Below are 16,476 nucleotides of genomic sequence, written 5' to 3'. Positions count from 1 at the left end.
GGTGTTGGTGCTGGTAGTGGTGGTGAGTGGGCGTTTGGCTGAGGAAGGACTCCATGCGTCCGTGGCCGCTGTTGTCGAGCATGATGACCTTAACGATCTGCTGACACTGGATGAGTGTCTCGGGCCGCAGATCAGCCATGCTGACAGCCGGCTGCTGCTGGTGCTGCTGGAGGTGGAGGTGGTGGGCAGGGGTGCTTGCCGCTGACTGCAACTGCGCCTGGGTTGGAGGCGCCGGCCCATGGGTTAGCCCCTCGGGCCCCTGCTGGAAAAGCAGCTCCCCCCGGTGGTTAAGAAGGGCCAAACTCTCGGGACTCCGAGCCGTGCTGCTGCTGCTGAGCTGGTACGTCTGAAGCCTGTTGTGAATTGACACCTAGTTTAGAAAACAGCCAAGAGAACAGCATCAAATGTTATAAAACTGGTTCCTCCTCTACAATCCGTCAAGCCCTCTTGTAAACGCACAGCACACACACACACACACAGGGCATGCGTGGGCGCTTAGGTGTTGGGGGTCGGTGGAGGTGTAAAATCATTGTGACTACTGCACACTCCCCTCCCTCCACACCTACAGGTACTGGGACAGTGTATACTGGGTACTGGGAACACCAGTGTGTGACTGGGGTCAGGAGGAAAGTGATGGGGAATGGGGATAAGAGATTTGGTGCGACGCTACAGAAGGGGCCCGGTGGTTCCAAAGGGGACACTGAGGGCCCCTGTGTCTCCCTTCCAAACCACTGTGTGGCGCTATGGTGACAGCGGACACAAGGAGACTTGAGGTGTCGGGGTAACCAGAACATAGACGGAGGTCATACGAAGAAGAGGAGGGTGGAAGGAGAGGAGGTGAGCAGACTGACAACCACAGACGTCCACAGGCAACACTCATCAGAATGCAAACCTCCCTATGTCACATTTATTTCAACTCTCTATTTTCTGTAGACACTTTCCTTCCCTCAAAGATTATTTTCTGTCTGTCTTCCTTTTATTATATCTTTCTTTAATTCTTTATATGTCTCCTATTGTAGGAAACATGTCAACTTTTCCACTTTTTTTCCACTGCATTACGTTTGGCCAAAACAAAAATATAGGAAGTATTATAAACTGAAATGCATATAATGTGTAGTGGACAAAATATATGTGAAAATTAGAAGCAACAACAGCACAGGGATGCTGATTTTATATTTGTCGCAAGCTAATGGCTAATGGGTTAGCATAGTGTTTGTCACCTTTAACAAGGTAAAGTATAAGTTAAATTATTGGTCGATATAACTAAATGTATTTCAATTCAAATTTAAAGTAGAAAACGCTCACTGCTAGTAGAGAATTTACTAGCTAAAAGTATTTAGACTCAAGTCCCAAGTCTATGGATCTGCTATGTACTGTAAGTTGGCAGACTTTCTAACTCCATACTTTCAAGCAGTCATAGTAGTTCGAAATATCTTAGTTTTAAATTCACTTTAACATACTGTGACTGTGTCAATCAGAATATAGTTTCCCAGCAAAACTCCTCACAATGGTGACTGTGTGAAAAAGGTCAACGGTAATTCACCTGCAATATAATAGACTTTTAATGTGAAGTATCTGAGGTAAGAAAGGGCTTATAGTGGTGTTCACTCATTCTCTTACTGGAGCCGATGTAACTCTTGTGTGAACGAACTCTATTAACATTTGCTCCTATTCAATCTGCCAACCACTATTTCTCCTTGACGACTTGGCACATATACTTAAGAGTACAGTATCAATGAGCTCTGAAGCACTTTAGATAAAGAATGAAGGATTTTGTTGACTTTCTGGTGCCTTTCAAAAGTTTGATGTCTAAGTAGAAAGAATACGGTTTTTCCACAGATGACCAAAGGAATTATAGTGCTGGATATAACATTTCCTTCAAAATGTTCAATTACATTATTAGATTTGGTTAGTTTGGTTGCTAAAAAGCAGCAACAAACTAACCTTTCCTTTCTGATTAATGTGTCTGAAATCACTCCCTAGTTATTATATAGTGCACTGTATTTATTTGAGTGTCCAAATTCTGAGTGCGAGATTTATGCACTAATGTGCAATGGAATGAAAAATATGTACTACTATAAGTACACAAGTACACATAAGTAAATATAGTGCATAGGGAGTGATTTTCGACACAGCTCAGAAAGTAAATACGCCCAACCAAGAAATAGATTTAGCACATAACTGTAAAATCACAGCTTGTCATTCTTACATTTCTGTTTGTGTATGGATCAAACTAAAGCGATATAACATGTTATTTATTGAGCTTCAGAGGTGGTGATAGCTTTGGACAGAGTCGAGCTATCCGTTTCTCCTCTAGTCTTTGCTATGCTAATCTCCTGACTCTACCTCCATATTTGACAGACAGATTGGTGAGTGTATTGATGTTCTCATCCAACTCTCACAAGAAAGCAAATACGCATATTTTCAAAAATGACTCCTTTAGGCTGTCAATGAATGCCATGTGAATCCAATGACACATTAGTAGGAGCTATTCCTATTAAAATTCACTCCTTTTTTTACCATGCAGAAAAACAAACTTGGCTGACTGTGATTAATAAAATAATAAAATATGTATGTTTACACAACAAGGAAACAGGACTCTTTTATTAGGATGGCAAGTGCATCAAAAAAAGGAATTGATTGATTTGCCAGAGTCTCAATATAAGTGACTCGGTTAGTTTTTCCACCGCAGCATTAAAGGTGCTGTAGGTAGGATTGTGAAGATCCAGGACTTAGCCAAAAAATTTGAACATCAACAACTTCTCAGTCCCTCCCCCCTTTCTGCTAAAGACCAAAACGGTCTCCTAAGCCCCTCCCCCCACAAGGGAGAATGAATGTGTGTGCATGAGCAGTGATTGACACACAGTTAGACACCCCCCCTGGCCCTGATTGGTGCATCTGAACAGGGAGCGGTGGAGTTTTGCAAATCACACTACAGGCTGTAGGTGGTGCCAGAGGAGACGGATTTCTTTTTGTAATTACCTGCTTCATGTAGTTCTACTGGAACATAGGGTCAGTTTCAGCAAATATGACAGAAGGTTTGTTTTATAAGTCTTACCTACTGCACCTTTAAAGTCTGAATCTTCTTTTTCTTTTATTCAGATGCATTATAGTCCTTTGATAACAAAACCTACATGTGATTTAGACTGTCGAAGCTTGTTAGCTGGATTGGTTGCACCTGAGGAGAAGCTGGTAGAGCTTTCAAAGGGCTCCTAATTGCAACAGTCTTTGTTTGCCAGTCTTTTCTGTGATGATTGCTTTCTTTGTGTTTGGTTTTGCTTTTCACGTCAACAAAACAATCCACACATCTGTTCAAACATGTCATCATCATGTCACTGGTGTATTGACAGACAGTCCATTACCATGACTGTGTCTTCAAGGGTGTAGATTGAAGAAAAAAAAAAAAAAAAAAGATTTTGAAAAGTGAGGGGGACATATAAATGACACCCTTGACTGTCTTAGAAGTCTTTAGCCACATTGAAACTACAGCACAGACTAGCATATTGTTACTCAGGGTACAATCTCATCACCTTACTATCAGTTTCTGCTGATAATAAAAGCCTGCTGTGGGATTGTACATGCCTCTAGTATAAGCAGGATTCTTGGTGTGACCCTCCTGCTCTCCAAGATAAATGTGTTTCGACAGCTAACGGTTCCCCACCAGCCACTGACATTTACAGCAGGCTGCATGGTAGAGGGGAAGACGGCTGCTGAAGGTAGCTCAGACAACCATGAAGACTGGCCTCTATCATAGCTCCCTATTATGAGGACCCAAAGACTGCTAACAGAGAGAGCCATTGTGTTCAGAAAAATGAGCAGATATTCCTTTGCACAATACTAAAAAAACATAACATTTGTATGTCTTTTAAATGTCTCTAGTGCAGCAAGGAATTCATGCTTGTCTGCTGTAATTATTGGCATTCTACAAACATTTGTGGCTTTGAAAATGAAATAGCTCTAAACCCTTTTTAGTGTTATGTATATGCAATTACTTTTGCTCTAACCAGCACCTGAGTATGGATTTACAGCCTAACATAATACCAGTGAGCTGTATGGAATTAAACAGCCACTGCGTGTCAAATTGACCCCGTGTTATTTGGTTTTTCACCTCAGCCCCTCAACTCAACAGCCGAAATGACTAGGGAAAGGTCATCGGATGCCAGTAGAATGGTAATTGCAAAGCCCCATGGGTACTGTAGTTCAGCCTGCTATGCTGCTTGCACGAAATGTTCGCACGAGACGTTTTCCCTCCGAGATCTGGCAGAGTGGTGGGGAGGTGACATCTCCGGGTCAAATGAGCGTTACATTTATCCACCCGCATCTCACTGTGTTAATTAAGGTCTTGGTGCTGCACGTGGTAACACAGTATATGCATTCCGCACGTCCTCAGCTACTTTTAGCAATGACGGCTTTCTTTTTTTTTTCTTCAAAAGAGTCACAATTTCTGCCTGACCTATTCCTTTTTAGGCTTACAGATAATATTTAAGCCTCAGAGTCTCATGCATTTTCTGTGGGTTGAACCTGTTTTGACTGTGACTATGACTTTATTAATTTCCCCAAACCCACCATCTTTAATTTTTGTATGGCAAAGGGGTACTTTTATCTAATATTAAGTTTGGTTGGGTTACCTCACCTGCCCGCAGCACTTTACTCAGCAACATTCATTCTCTCATCCACTCTTCATCCACTCCTGCTTGACGCCTCTAGCCCAACAGATATGACTAGTCCTGGGGTTTCATCCTATCTCATCCTACCTTGATAATGACACACTGCACTGACTTACCTGTTATTTGGGACTTGGCCCTATCACTAAGCACTTACCTCCACTGCGTTGTGTCCACTTCTGTCATCTATCTCCTGGTTTCCTGGACAGAGAAAAAAAAATACAGGGAAAAGGGATACAAGTGGCAGCAAAAAGTCTGTGTTAAACTGTATTTTTTATCTTTTATTGCATATTAAAATGTTTTAGGAGCAAGAAATACACCTTCAAATAAGACCCTATCATTTCATCCCTTACCCTAAAGGCAATGCATTTAAGATTTGTTAAACTGCAGCACCGTACATTTTAAAGTAAAAGATTTGTTTTTCATCAATTCATTTAAACAGCAGAGGTTCAACTTTTGTTTCAACAGCAGGTAAATTAATGCAATTGAGGACAAGGTCTTTGCAGTGGGTTTTAAAATTAAAAAGCAACGGTGTACACACACTCACTCACACACACACACACACACACACACACACACACACACACCTGATGGGGAGCCCTGTTTGCCACGCAGCTCTAGCTGTGTGCCGTTGTTCTTTACTGAGTGCGTCTTGGCTCCCTGCTGCTTTTCCAGCTCCCCTGCAGAGAACAGAAGACAAATAATCATCATAGAATCACCATGACATGAGAAAAATGTAGATAGACAGACAGGTAGATGTTGATGGGTAAGAGTTACAATATTAACTGGCATAATTCTACAATTTACAACATGCACACACACGCACAAACACACACACACACTTATTGCCTTCCCCTCCCACTCTCTAATCTCAAAACACAACTTGCCATCTTTCTAATTACACTTCACACTTGATGGTAATTGCATGTCATTTCCAATCATGATGACTAAATGTTGTTTGTCTCCAACACTGCACTGCATTCTGATTCTGAACTGCAAAACCGACCAGTGCGACCTTAAGGGTGCAGTAACGAATTTCCTGATTCATTTTGGTGCAAATGTGACAAAAATGTGACAAACTAACAGAAAGTGTCCCGTTTTGTAGTTTATCTCAGATGAAGCTACCAATAAACAGTAGAAACACTTTATTTTACAATTTGGCATTTTCCCAATGATTTAAATAGTTCTGTCAAGGAAATGCCTAGTGAACCTGTCATTCGCACATTACATTTCCGAATTGGGGCAAAGGAAACATAAATACTAAACATTATTGTTAGTGATTATGTGAAATGCTAGGGTTTTTTTTAGCATTAGTGTAGGACTGAATTAAAATGATCAATTCCATTTGGACTTTTACTCATTATAAAGATCCACATGCAGGAAAAAATGACCTCCATATAAAGAGAAATTGTAATTTCTCCTTCCTATGTCAAAGAAGGAAAGCCCAAACATATTTGAACCATGCCAACAATACAAAACCTATAGAGGGAAGAGGATGATGTGGTGTTTTTCTGTTTTTCTTGTTTCAAATTGTGTTCCTATATTATGCCTTGAGAAAAAAACGCTTGTCCTGTTTTTATGTCTTTAAACAAATGTGTCTCAAAATGAGTTCTTATATGTGTGTGTGTGTGTGTGTATGTGTGTGTGTGTGTGTGTGTGTGTGTGTGTGTGGGTGTGTATGTGTGTGCGTTGGTTATTATGCGTTTTTGTGCACGGTAGCATTCTCCTTGTTCCTCTCTACTGAGAGAAATAACTTCCGTCTGTCAACCACTGCCTATCTACATATGTTGTTGCCTGCTCCCCGGGCTGCTGGCCCTCCCTGTCTGTGAAGGGTAATGCAGTTGCGTCAAATCCCAGCAGGGATTCTCTCTTTGATGCCCACTGGCAGGAGCCAGGCTCTGGATACTCCGGTTGTCTATGTGGGTCAAAGTATGTGCATGTCTTATTGTCTGGAGAATTTCATATGCACGCAGACCCAAACAACCCAGATGCCTGGCAGCTTTCAGGAACACTGGCCTCCTTTCACCTCCAATTAACTGCCCTACTGCAGTCTGTTTGAGCAGCAGTGCACCAAAGGAAACAAAATGCTAAATTAATTTTGCACCTACACAAGTTAGAAAATAATACAAAACAAAGGATGGCTTCTGACTCATGTGTACTATCTGTGGACCTATTGCTTCCCATACAGAGTATCTAATAATCCACAGTAGTCTCCCACTTTCCAAGATGTGAGATTATTGATTTTCTCCAAAATGGGATGCTGGTTGCATTGCAACAGGAAGAAATACACACAAACATTTAATTTGATAGACACAAGCCAACACATGCACAACCAAAAGATTCAAATAGAGAATGAGGATCATTCTGATTTAATAAATCCATATGTTCAAAGCATTTACTACGAATATTAACAATTATTTGCATGTTCTTTTGGCCTTCTTTATGTCACATATACCCATCATTTTCCACTCTGTATTTGGCAGCCTCCAGTCTATGTGGCTCCAGTCTTCCATTGTCTTATCAGGGGAAGTACCATATAAAGACAAACACTTACACTCGATGCGTATCTGCTCCATCTCCGACACCTCCGCGATTGATTCCTTCAGGTCTTCTACAAACTTCAGCAGCTCCTCAGCACTTTGGGCACAGAAGTTAAGTACCTGCTTCTTGTCTGAGCCAAAAGGTGAGAGGATGGTGATGCCATGAGGGTAGTCTGGGGAGCACAGAGGACATTGAGATGTTGAGACAAGAGTAACAAGTGAAATTGTAAGAACTGTTTGCAAGATATTAGCAGGTGTAATACTACAGGCGTGTTGCATCAAAATGCCTTAAAATTCAGATTTATAAACTAATTTTGTTGTCCTTTTAGGGATAATTTTATTAACTTAGCAATGTGGAATAAAGGGAGATTGGGTAATTACATTTTTAAAAAGGGCTAAGGCATGATTAATGTGAATATTTTCTACGTGACCAACCAAGTCCAGGATGATGTATTTCTGCGAACATGAATATAAAAAAAAGTAGCAATAATAGCAATAGCCTATTTCATATGCAGCCATAACTCCTATACCCCTTGTTCATTTCAACATGGGGGTACTTTTTCCTGTTTTGTAACGGTCCAAAGCATTGGGTGTTTTATGTTTTTCATGGCAGCTGTCTGCAGGGAAGACATCATGACTTACATTCATTTTCAAACAGGTGAAACTGCATGCCAAGTAGGCCCATAGCTTTGCAGAAAGTGTAGGCTGCAGAACTCTTTTTCTTTGGACAAAGCTTCAAGATCTGCAGACAATGTAAAAACAATGAGAAACCAGAGTCGTACCAATTTTGAATGACAGGTGAACCCATTTACTCACTTTGTTCAGAGTTCTGAACACTTCTTTAAAATCGTTTTGATCGTCCCTGAGATTTCCATATGACAGAACAATCTCAAAGATAGCTCAGAAAAAAACTGATCATTTAAAATATATTCAAAGAGCAGATAGAGTTAACATTAATGTATGTTTACAAGCTTCAAAGTGTTTCAGATTGTGCGCTAGTGCCCTATGAAAAACAACACCTTGGCAAGCTTATTTCCCGATGTATGAGAGTTGTTATGCAGATTTTTCATTAAATGACCTTCCAGATCGAGAAAGATAAGGCAAATTTGTTTTGCAGCGCTACTGTGGGGCATAATTTACCAGGCGAACAGTATTAAACCAATACATCACATTGGCACTTTAAACACTTCTTGACATGTTCAGGCTGCTAGAACAGGGGCCAAATTCAAAGTGAAGTCCCCATCAATTTAATTTTGCAGTAAAATCTTTCAAAGACAATTTCTGCCCCGCTTTCAAAGCTGTCGGGAGAAAATGTCTCGCTGGAATATATCGCACCGCTGACTTTTAGTGCCAAATGAACAGAATTCCACTGTGATGTCGGTAGATGACTTCTTTCACCTCTCACTTCAAAATCGGTCTTTTAACCTCCTTTTCCTGTAGCTACCAATTACTTTTATGCTTTAGCAGAACAAGTAGTTGGGGAATAGTAATGCTGCTCTTTCTTATGCTGTTTTTTTTTTTTTTTTTTGGAGTGAGATCAACATTTGACATAATCATGAGAGCAGTAAAAATACCTATAAGCACTTTCATTTTGACAACATTAAACCTTTGATAATTCTCCAATCCACACGACTTTGGACCAAATGAAAAACTTCTCTGGGCTCCAAAGGATACACAACTTTATTACTGGCCCTTTAAGGTGCTCTGCAGGGGACAGATCTTTGCTTATGAGTGCACTGCACAACTGCATTTGCTACTATCAATTATTAAAAAAGGGCCAGAGAGGCCCGAGTTATGAAACAACATAAAGGAAGAGAGGAAGCTCACAGTCGAAGTAGGTGCATTGCAGCTGTCACAACAAAATAAGCAGCTTTAAAGATTGACTGTGTGCAGCAGAAACAACCATTTTAGAGGTGGTTTGTAAACAACATATACATGACAAATATATGAATTATTACACTGAATCGCTTTTTTTATACTTACCACAATGAGATCATTGAAGAGGAAGACTTCTCTCTGGTGTGCTGCCTGTTTTTGGGCCTTGTTGACATCGGTCACCTCAAAAAGTCGACTACAGCACACCAGTCTTCTATGAGGGACAGAGAGAACCTGCAGAGAAAGACATCCAGGTAAACGGAGAGCTTCAATCACTCAGAGGAGGTGTCTGTCTGAGAGGCTTTAAAGTCATTCAAGACTAAATGAAGAGATAGAGGATAAACTTCCCCCTCAGAGAAACTAGGGAAAGAGTATTGAAGTGACACAGGGATACTTTTAATGAAATGACTTTTAGCTGGAGTACTACACATTATTCACTGGGGTTAAAAGCTGAGAACAAAACCCAGCTGAGACAAATTAGTGACATGAAGACTAGTCTCGCTTTGCCAGACCATCCACACGCTGCGGAGCGGAGGAGGGTCTGGCGAGTCCAAACAGCATTCCGGGATGGGAGAAAAACGGTTTATTGCCATTTCTTTAAACCAATCACAATCGTCATGGGCGGCGCTAAGCCCCGCATGGAGCTGCTGCAAAATAGTCGTCCGAGAGAAAACTCAGATTGGACAGATAGAACAGCTAGCTGTCTCAATTTACCATGCAGAGAGATCTGAAGAGCAGTTAACCATAGTCCTCATAAATCCACCGGAGTTTAAAATTCCAACAAAAACAAAGCGGAAGGAAACGGAAATCGGCGAAAGTACATGCATCCGGCGGAATTTCCTGCAGCACCGGAGTAATCCCGGAAGTGGAACGTCAAGGATAAAGACTACATGAAGACTGACCTAAGAGTCTTAAAAAAACATCAGTTAGAGAAACAGATGAGACTGTGTGTTGTTTCAAGATAGATAGATAGATACCCAAATCCTAACTGTGTTCCCCTAAAAATGACGTATACAGTTGTTTATTGTTATATTGTTTTATGTGAAGCACTTTGTGATTTTTAAGCACTCTATAAATGCATGTTACTTACTTACCTACATAAGCATAAATGCAGGTTTTCACTTTACTTTTCTGTGCTGACATTTAGGGTTGGAGTAAAATGCAGTTTCACACCTCTTTCTATGAACTAGATTCCATGTGAGCAAACAACAAATCTCATCTTGTTGTATGAACAAAATGAAATTTATGAAGACATGTTTGGTGATGCTTGATCTGCCTACTTCTAGTAGTCCTTTAAAGAGATGTTCTGCCACAAGTCACTCAAACAAAACTTTAAGAGTTGTTGTCGAATTCAGTGTTTTTTTGCAATATACGCTGTTTATGTATTGACTCTGACACCAGACCAAATCGGATTAGCAAAGGTGGCAGCGGTACATTTGAAGGTCTATTGTAAAGTTGTTTTTTTTGTAACAAAATGCTGCAGTTGTGTTGCTAGAGGCCTGTCTTCTCCTCTTGGACTTAAGTGCTTTCCCCGTTTAAGCAGATTACACTACAAAAATGGCGGAGACTGATCTAACCATGTTCTCCCCCCTTGACACTCTTGTCTCTATGTCGTATCACTGCAGGAATCCAAACCACAGCTGTGTGACTGTCAGTTGACGTGGAGTTGATCCCCTCTTTATGAAAAAATAGAAATATACATCGCTTCTGTTCTGTTTTCTCTGATTTCCCAATTGTTATTCCCTTTTTGCAATGCAGGGAGCTCTCTCTCTCTCTCTCTCTCTCTCTCTCTCTCTCTCTCTCTCTCTCTCTCCCCTGCAGGGTCTACAGACTCCCGCCCAGCTGGCCACAGCCGGCCTTCTTTCTCATTACACTAATGTCAGAAACATGTAAAGACATCATTAGTTTGAAATGCCTCTTGCGTGTTCAAAAAAAAAGAAAATACAGTCCTCCCCTGATGGGATCATTAAGAAACAGTGTTGCAGGAGAGAGTTAAGTTATACAATTAACAAATGAATTGTATAACAAAAGAAAAATGTCAAATCCATATCAAATATTTAAGGACATTGTAGGTGTTTGAAAGTGCTCATATTATGCTCATTTTCAGGTTCATAATTGTATTTAGAGGTTGTACCAGAATAGGTTTATGTGGTTTAATTTTCAGAAAACACCATATTGTTGTTCCATCTTTGTTGGGAGTCGCACATGTACACAGTAAGTACTGCTAGCTTGTCAGTTGCAGAGCATGAGGGCGTGCCATGCTAGCAGCTAGGGGAGCATTATAATGTGTGTTACAAAGTGACGCACGTTCGTCACAGAAGTAAAGGCTGGACTACAATAGAGCTGTTTGGAGCTGTTTGTGAACAGTGTTTTCTCTAGAAGATGGTAAGTCCCTTTGGGGTGGACTTTGGGCTTTTTCACTTTGTAAACCTATAACGTGCACAAAAAGATATATAACACAATAAAGGAAAGGGGAAAAACCAAAAAGCATAATATGAGCAATTGAAGTGTTTGTTCATCAAATCATCAAATATTTACCAAGCAAACTCCTATTATCAGAAAAAAATCATTCCAATGTGGGCTACTCCCTCTTAGCATACCGGTAATACGTTTTATATCCACAATAAAGTGACACTTGCTGTTATAGTATTTCTAAGGAAGAAACTTTATCTAAGTCTTTTTATGGTACACAGCTGGACAGCTCCCATGGGCAGGAATAGTCACATCCTGTCACAATAATCCATCATTGTTTTGGCTATGACAACACTCCCCCTGTCATCCTATGGCTACTCATCCATCACTGAGAGACACTTAAAGGCACAAGCCAAAAAAAAAGACGGCGGCAATCTTTTCAATGTCATAGTTTCAATGTCATTCCTAAAGTTAACAGGAATTAAGGGAAATTAAATGTAAAAGTTAATTTATAGTGAAATTCATCAAATGTTGGCTTATATCGTGGATGGCCAAGAAGACTAGACTAAAGACAAAACTAAGAGTCTACAGTTACACAATGCTAATATGCTGATGTTTAGCAGGTGTAATGTGCGCCATGTCCACTATCTTAGTATAGCTTGTTAGCATAGTAACATTTGCTGATTAGTACAAATACACAGTGCAGGTGAGGCTGTTGAGAATGGAATTAGTTTTGCAAGTATTTAGTCATAAATGGGACTTTCATTTTCTCCAAATTTGACAGCATCTTGTAAACCGTTTACAATGTTGTCTTTTCTCTTGCACCCGGCGCAGCGCAAAGCCCGACGCAGTGTATTTGCTAGTTTAAGACCGACGCCGTTGTCAATTTCCCATCCAGCGCCCGTGTCGTTTAAATAGCAAATGCACCTGCGGCCATCTTTGCGCCCCTGGGCGTGCTGGTCTTACAGGGAGGTATGTTCAGGTGAATTGTTGGCGTATTGCTATCTTAAGGCAGCGGAAAGTGATCGCACCACTGACCAACAAAAACCTGGTCTAAAGTCAATAACGCAGCATTTCATTGTTATTCAGCGCATTAGCAAAATGTGCCTAGGCTCGTGCACAGCACATGCACATACATGCAAATTAAAAATAAAAACATAATGTGAAATAGTATTATATGATCTGCTCGTGCGCTTTCACACACACACACACACACACACACACACACACACACACACACACACACGCACGAGCAGATCAGTTTAAGGATCAGTTCAAGGATTGAAACACCTTGGTGCACTGATAAGATTAAAAAATAATTCCCTGAACTGTTGAATAATTTTAAAAAGCCTTCCAGTGTTATGAGTGGGTACACACAGCACATTCCCACATGAATCAGTGTAACAAATCAATTATAAAGCTAAATATGTCTGCCTCTGTGTCGGTCTCTGGCTTGTTAAGTCTAAAACACATAAAACTTTCCACAGAAATATTCACACGGCGAACTAAAACAATAGCCACAAGTCAATGTGAGCATTTTCATCTCTGTAGTTGACTTTTAACTAAAGGCCATTCCAGTGTTAGGTTCAACCACTTACATGATGCTATTCATGTGCACTGACCAAGCCTTTTAACCTTAAATAGTTTAAAAAAGATTTTAATGATAGCGGTGGTTAATGATGTATCTAGCTGGAGTAATGACCTGAGGTAATGATCGCGCTGCTGATGAGACATTTAATGGCTAATAAATGTGCTCCGATAACACAGCTAAGGCTAGGTGAAAGTGATAAGGCTTTAACTAATGAGTAGTGACTTGGCAAGGAGTAAGCAAACAGTGTGTGTGTGTAATCATTCATGTTTTTGTGTGTGATTTATCCTGCTTTCTGCTATTCGAGCAAGCCAAGAAAATTAGAAGTGTTGTAAAAACTGTTTAATGGAAACAATGATTCTGTGTTTTATATCCACATCAAACAACTGGTGAAGTTTCTACGTATCAGTTACTTTACCCATAACTCAACCCCGTCTTGGAAGCTGTTTAAGTTACCCCTAAGTGTGCATGTCCTGCATTTTGTCTATTTTTGCAAGGCCTTGAGAATAAGGACATTTTTGGAAAGTGACGACATTTCCTCACTTCTTCTTTAGTCCTGTTTTTAGAGTACAAGCTGCTCTAATCAATATTTTTATGTAAAAATGAATCAAATGAATATGTATAATGTAAAAGTGGTTGCTTGTAGTGATATACCCATTGAAATTATCACCAGACTCTGCTGTTTGTCTCTAACTTGACACACCAGATGGTTTGTTACACAACCATCTGGGAAGCCGTCATTGTAAACTGTTTGGAAAAGGGCAGGCACTTTCAAAATACCTGGCAGGTGATTGGATGAACCATCTGTCTATCACATCCGCGATTGTTGTTGTGAACAAACAGTCGTGGTCGCATGGAGCATGTTCGTCACACACACAGTAAGCATGCCCCGAACTGCCAGTAGCTCCTGACAGGACAATGATTGGTTGAACCACTTGTTGTTTGGACACAAACGCATTACTTGAACCCCAACAAGATGGACTTTTGTGCGATATGTGATATCGTGAGAATCCAGCTGTCGTGCACTGTGAACTTTGTTTTTGGTTCACTAGATGCCGTTTTCAGCAACAACAAAAAATATCTTATAAACCAATTGGACTCTACCTGCCCAGCACCAGACAGCAGAAAGACAAAGTTAGAGACTAGCTGGTGAACATGAACGTGAACAAGAGCCAAATATTTCTCTCAGGGGTTGGTTGTAACCAAAAATAGCTTAAAGAGAGTGAATATTAGATTTGCATTCAACCAGGGAGCTAAGTTAACAATATATCTGTTGATGTTTGTTGTGTTCACTACTTGTTGCGCTGTCCCAAGTGGCAAAATACATCAATAATGCAGCTTTAAGGTTAAAGCTATAGTGCGTAGTTTCTGTCTCCCCCATGAGGAATTCTAAGTAATGACAACAAAGCTGTCGGCGCGTCCACATGATACAAGCCTTCCGTGATCGTGCACCCCCCTCCTCCATGCTGTTGCTTCTAACCAAGGAGGACACGGAGAATTAAAAAAAACATGATGGACTCTTCAGAAGAGGTCATTATCTCTACTCAAGTTTCTGTGCGCGAAAGTCACCAGACGACACAATCTTCTGAACACAGCCATACTGAGAAATACAGAGAGTTGTGTGGAGCTGATAGTCTTAATTAGCTTTGTATCAACTAATTTGGCAATGGCTTCAATGTATCAGACGTTCATTAATATAAAAAAAAAAAACGCACTAAAGTTACGCACTAAAGCTTTAATATGGTTTCAGTCTAAGTTAAGCAAGATCGGGGTTTGCTATGTAGTTGAAGGAATGCACCTGTCCCCACAGGTATAGAACAAAGGTGTGTCTGTGTGTCCTTACGGTTTTCATGCCTACGATGGACTGCTCAACCTTGGAGACGTAGGTGACGTGGTCTTCGTTGGAACGTAACTCCCTCTGTTGTATTCTTTCATAGATTCCCACCACCATGTCTCTGGGGATGTCTGCTCCATCATCCACTCCTAAGAAATAGAAATGTGGAAATAGCCTGATTACACACTAGTATACAGACATCACAGGGCGGTTGCTTTTAATTTACCAGACATTCATGTCCATCAGAAGGAATATGGAGTGACTGCTGTTTTAACAGTGGTAGAGAAGCCATAGTGTGTCTACTCTGGCTTAAATACAGCAGGGTATGTGTCCATGCCACAGGATGAGACGCACACAAACGTGTATATACAACATGGCTGTATACATAAAATATTGTTCTGACACTAAGCCTCGTTATTTGACTTGCAAAGAGTGGAAGAAAATTCAATATTCATCTGTCCTTATTTGACTTTCTGTCTTCCACTGTCTCCATTAAGTAATGAAGGGCACTGTGAAAGGAGGTTAACTGGCAAGTGAAAGGTTAACACCCATTGAAGATTTTCTGTCTGGAACACAGTGCCGTTCAAGGCCGTGGCATTTCGATGCAGGTAGTGCTGCGTGTCATTAGGCTGAAAGGTTGCACTCAAGATGCTCCCCATTATATCTTGCCAGCTGTACCTCGCTGTGTGCTACATTGAGTTTTCAATGGGGCAGGATGTGTTTGGAGAAAATGAAGCCGCCACAAGTGATGGCGCTGACTGTGAGGCACCCTGGGACACCGCTGAGACATCGCTCCACATTATGGAGTCAGAGGGAGTGAAGGAGATGTCCAGGGGGAAATATGTGTAAAGTGTCAGATAAATAAGTGACTTTTTTTGCTGAATGTCTCTTTAAATTGTTCTGCCACTTTCCATGCACTCCTCGTGACTTCACTGCTTTCTATCTCTTTGCATGGTGATTACAGTTGGTCTGTACACCACCACCAGACTGAAATATCTCAACAATTCTTATTTTTTTTGCAGGCTTTCATGGTCCCCAGATGATCAATTTGACAAATAATCCCCTGACTTTTCCTTTAGCGCCACTTGTGGTTTTGAATGAAATCTCTCAACAACTATTGGATGGATTGTGATGCAATTGCAAACGATTATAGGGACTTTGGTGATCCCTTAGCTTTTCATGTAACCGGGTCAGATTCAACTTGTTTATTACTTTGGTTTATGACTAAATACAAAAGGCAAAACTGACATTCCCATCAGCATTAACTGTACTTTGTGTTTAGTGCTAATTAGGAACAGCTAAACTTAGAGGGTGAAGATGGTAAATGTCCTTTTTGACTCTCGCTTCGGATAAGGAAAAACTCCCCACCCAAACAACTAACAGGGCAAAAACTAGCATGTCCATTGACTTTGGTTTTACCTATGGTTCCCCTGTAGCATCAGCTATTCATCTTCTCTTTCCCAGTATCCTTGTCTTTTCATCATCTTGAGTGTAAAGTTGGCTTGTCACAAGGCCTTTTGATGAACGGTAGCCCACATAAGGACTTTCAAAGTGAACTGAACT

General features: G+C 40.7%; 1 protein-coding gene across 1 annotated transcript in view; it reads right to left on the bottom strand.

Annotated features, from left to right (window-relative positions):
• Positions 1–202: 202 nt before the first annotated feature.
• The window catches only part of iqsec3a (IQ motif and Sec7 domain ArfGEF 3a), a 49,857-nt gene continuing 33,583 nt past the window's right edge, over positions 203–16,476 (bottom strand). The window contains exons 6-12 of the mRNA XM_078243072.1: positions 14,923–15,062; positions 9,188–9,313; positions 7,847–7,946; positions 7,219–7,377; positions 5,252–5,344; positions 4,822–4,865; positions 203–353 (exon numbers count right to left, since the gene is read on the bottom strand). Coding sequence (XP_078099198.1) covers positions 288–353; positions 4,822–4,865; positions 5,252–5,344; positions 7,219–7,377; positions 7,847–7,946; positions 9,188–9,313; positions 14,923–15,062 — 728 coding nt within the window. The 3' untranslated portion in view covers positions 203–287. The remainder of the gene's footprint in view (positions 354–4,821; positions 4,866–5,251; positions 5,345–7,218; positions 7,378–7,846; positions 7,947–9,187; positions 9,314–14,922; positions 15,063–16,476) is intronic.

Source organism: Sander vitreus, chromosome 23 (genome assembly GCF_031162955.1).
Source record: "Sander vitreus isolate 19-12246 chromosome 23, sanVit1, whole genome shotgun sequence".
Lineage (NCBI taxonomy): Eukaryota > Metazoa > Chordata > Actinopteri > Perciformes > Percidae > Sander > Sander vitreus.
Note: the sequence above shows the minus strand (reverse complement) of the source record. Positions and strands in the feature narration are given on the sequence as shown.